The sequence below is a fragment of the Pipistrellus hanaki genome (assembly GCF_964339955.1).
Source record: "Pipistrellus hanaki genome assembly, chromosome: 5".
NCBI classification, from domain to species: Eukaryota; Metazoa; Chordata; class Mammalia; order Chiroptera; family Vespertilionidae; genus Pipistrellus; species Pipistrellus hanaki.
Genome location: NC_140507.1, coordinates 78,326,156 through 78,330,086, shown reverse-complemented (window position 1 = coordinate 78,330,086; position 3,931 = coordinate 78,326,156). Strand labels below are relative to the sequence as shown.

Here is a 3,931-nt window from a genome sequence, read left to right as displayed (position 1 = left end):
CAGATACATGCCAAAACACAACACTAGACCACCAAATTACACTATATACAAAAATAAACTCAAAATGGATAAAAGACGTAAATGTAAGACATGAAACCATAAAAATCTTAGGAGAAACCACAGGCATCAAAATCTCAGACATCTCTCATAGCAACATGTTTATGGATTTATCTTCTAGGATGGGCAAAGGAAACTAAGGGGAAAATAAACAAATGGGACTACATGAAAATAAGAAGCTTCTGTACAGAAAAAGAAACCATCACAAAATGAAAAGGGAGCACACTTATTGGAGAACGTATTTGAAGTGATACATCTGAGGGTTAATATCCAAATAAATAAGGGATTCATACATGTTAACAAAAAGAAGACAAACAATCCAGTTTAAAAATAGGCAAAGGTCCTAAATAGACACTTCTCTAAAGTGGACATATTGCTTTATTACTCTTACTTTTCATATGTCTGCCAAGAAACATATGAAAAAAAATGCTCCAAGTCACTAATTATCAGAGAGATGCAAATTAAAATACCAATGAGGTACCATGTCACACCTGTCAGAATGGCATCAGTGAATCAACAAATGACAAGTGTTGGCAAAGATGTGGAGAAAAGAGAACTGCTGGTGGGAATGCAGACTGGTACAGCCATAATGGAAAAACAGTATGGAGTTTCCTCAAAAAATTAAATGTGAAACTATCATTTGACCCAGTGATCTCACTTGTAGGAATATATCCTAAGAAACACCAATAAGAAAGAATGTATGCACCCCTTTTTTCATAGCAGCACAATTTACAATAGCTACGATCTGGAAATAGTCCAAGTACTCATCAGTCGATGAGTGAATAAAAAGCTGTGATACATTTACACCATGGAATACTATGCAACAGTGAAAAATAAAGATCTCTTACCCTTTGATATAGAATTTGAGGGACCTGAAGAGTATTATGATAACAGAAATAAGCTAGTCAGAGAAAGACAAGTATCACATGATCTCACTCATATGTGGAATGTAATGAACAAAATAAGCTGATGAACAAAATGTATCCAGAGATATATTGTAGAAGCATGGAACAGATTGCCGAATCTCAGAGGGAAGTTAGGTGAGTGGGAAGAGATCAACTAAGAAACTTGTATGCATATATGCATAACCCATGGACACAAACAATAGGGTAATGAAGGCTCCTGGTGGGAGTGGGGGCATTCAGGCTATAAGGGGTCAACTGGAGAAAAAAGGGGACACATATAATACTTTTAACAATAAAGTTTTTTAAAAAATGAAAAAAATTCCATGATAATGCGATTTATCTCTTCATTCTTTAATCAATAAAGTCTTGTGCATAATAGAGAGAATTAATGGATGCAGCTGATAATGATCATTCACCATCCCCTTCATGCTTAGAAGGGGAGAATCTATATTTTTTATAGTAATAAAAAGAGTCACATTATGGACAGCACTGAAAGTTTTCAAACAGAAACACAAAGATAATTCAATAGAACATAGAAAAACACCATAAAACCAGTTACAAATAGGCATCATTCCTCCATACTCCAATGAATAGATATACAGCATGAAGAATAAATATTTTCATAGTAATACAGTGTGTGACTTAAAATTTTGGTTCATCATATTGAAATTCATCTGTGACTTTAAGGTGATATCAAGCCAACCTATTTATTTAAATTTGTCTTTCAGTGAAGAGTCCTCTTGGAGACGTGGATTCGATAATCATTTTGCAAGTGGGGAAGGTAGGGGTAGTGAACACTAAATGAAAACAAAAACAAAAACAGAATCTTAACAAGGAGAACAAAATCCAGTGACCAGCTATTGCATACACTTTTATGTTAGAGTCCACATTATCAGGAAGAGCAGTTGATAGTGATATACCAAAGAATGTCAGTCATAAAAGTGAAAAACACAAGTCTCAGATTTTCCTCTTTTAAATTGTATAAAATTGCCCTGGTCATTAAGATTTTTTTTTTCCCCCATAGGAGTAGTGTTATTCAGGATGATTATTTTGGTAAAAAATATATTTGTTAAAATATATGTCATTTGAAAAATATCCATGTTGTCTCATTAGATAAATGAAAAATTTCCAAATATATCTGATCCATGATTGAATAAATTTGGGAAAGTAGAAAAACAACAAAGAGAAGAGTTGTTGAATATAAGAGAGCAGAGAAATTAACTGAGTTACATAAATTGAATAGAGAAGATGAGGTCAAAGGAATAGAAATTCCAGGACATAAAAGAAAAGAGCAATTTTTACTTTGGTAGTCTGATGATCATCACAATGACTGACTCTGCAAACATGGGCACATCTTCAGTCTTAGGACAACTGACCAGTTTGTAGTTTCCTTCACAAAGAATGTTTTCAGAGCCTGTTTGATGTCTTTGTTCCTGAGACTGTAGATGAAGGGGTTCAGCATGGGTGTGACCACAGTGTACATCACCGAGGCTGTTGCAACTGAGTGTGAGCTCTGGGTAGCTGCTGAGCTGAGATATACTCCTAGGAGCGTACCATAAAATAAGAAGACAACTGAGAGGTGAGATGCACAGCTAGAAAATGCCTTATACTTCCCTTGAGCTGATGGGATTGCATGTATGGAGGACACTATCTTAGAATATGAGTAAAGGATCGCAGCGAAAGGACCACCGACAAGCAGGAAAGCTGCAAAATACATAACCGTGTTATTTAAAATTGTGTCAGAACAGGCAAGTTTTATCAATTGATTTAGTTCACAGAAGAAGTGAGGGATTTCCACGTCCATGCAGAAGGACAATCTTAATGCCATTAAGCATTGTAGGAAGGAATGCAGGACACTTATGATCCAGCATATCAGAACCAGCAGTCCACAGAGCCAAGGATTCATGATGACCATGTAGTGCAGGGGGTGGCAGATGGCCACAAACCGGTCATAGGCCATAACAGTCAAGAGGAAAATATCCAACCCAGCAAAAAGTATGAAAAAACATGACTGGGTGATGCAGCCTCCATAGGTGATGACTTTGCTCTTTGTCTGGATGTTCACCAGCATCTTTGGGACGGTGGTGGAGGTAAGCCAGATGTCTACCAAGGACAAGTTGAAGAGGAAGAAGTACATGGGTGTGTGGAGGTGGGAATCTGAGCTGACAGCCAGGATGATGAGCAGGTTTCCCAACACAGTGATCAGGTACATGGAGAGGAAAACCCCAAATTCGAGGGGTTGTAATCCTGGTTTCTCTGAAAATCCCAGAAGAAAAAATCTTGAAATATGTGTAAGATTCATCTGTTCCATGTGTTGGAGGTGACTGCCAAGAAATATTAAAATAACATGAACACATTTCACATAAAGTTGCATTGCTCACATACTTGAAATTCTAGAATCCATGTATTGTAGACCAGACATTAATTTTAATATTTTTGTATGTGGATATGGTCCCCGGTAAGGAATATCCACTGCCACTTCTGATATGGAGTGTTTGTCCCAATCACCTATGCCTCTGAGGGAATCATGCATTCTACAGTTTTATTGAGAATTTCTCCCTGTTTCTTAAGAATGAAAATTGACTGTTGACCATGTTTAGGCACTGCCCAGGCTGTGAGAATAGGGTGCTAAAGAACAAGTATTTATAATCCAACCACGGAGAAAGAAGGTAGAAGCAAATAATAAAATGATAAGTTACTTTAGGTGGCTGCAGCGTTATGAAGAAAAGAAAAACGCGTCTAAAGGAGAGTGAGCAAGGAGTTCTGTTTTTCATGGGTGTGTAAGTAGATCTGCAAACAAGGTGACATTTGAACAGAGACCTCAAAAGTGAGCAGGAGAAAATCTGAGGTGACCTAAATTAAATAACAGTTGGGCCAGAGAGTGAGAGAAATAGACAATAGACATCAACTGGGTAAAAGCTATGGCCCACTTACAAAAGGCTGCTCACATTCCTGAATGTATGTTGGCA

General features: G+C 37.1%; 1 protein-coding gene across 1 annotated transcript; it reads right to left on the bottom strand.

Moving 5' to 3' along the window:
- Positions 1–1,686: 1,686 nt before the first annotated feature.
- On the bottom strand, positions 1,687–3,273 carry LOC311623368 (olfactory receptor 7A10-like; the record flags this gene model as incomplete). Its single annotated transcript, XM_084885363.1, has 2 exons — positions 1,687–1,759; positions 2,339–3,273. 2 exons carry the CDS (start codon positions 3,271–3,273, stop codon positions 1,687–1,689), a joined length of 1,008 nt encoding a protein of 335 aa, XP_084741489.1.
- Positions 3,274–3,931: the final 658 nt, after the last annotated feature.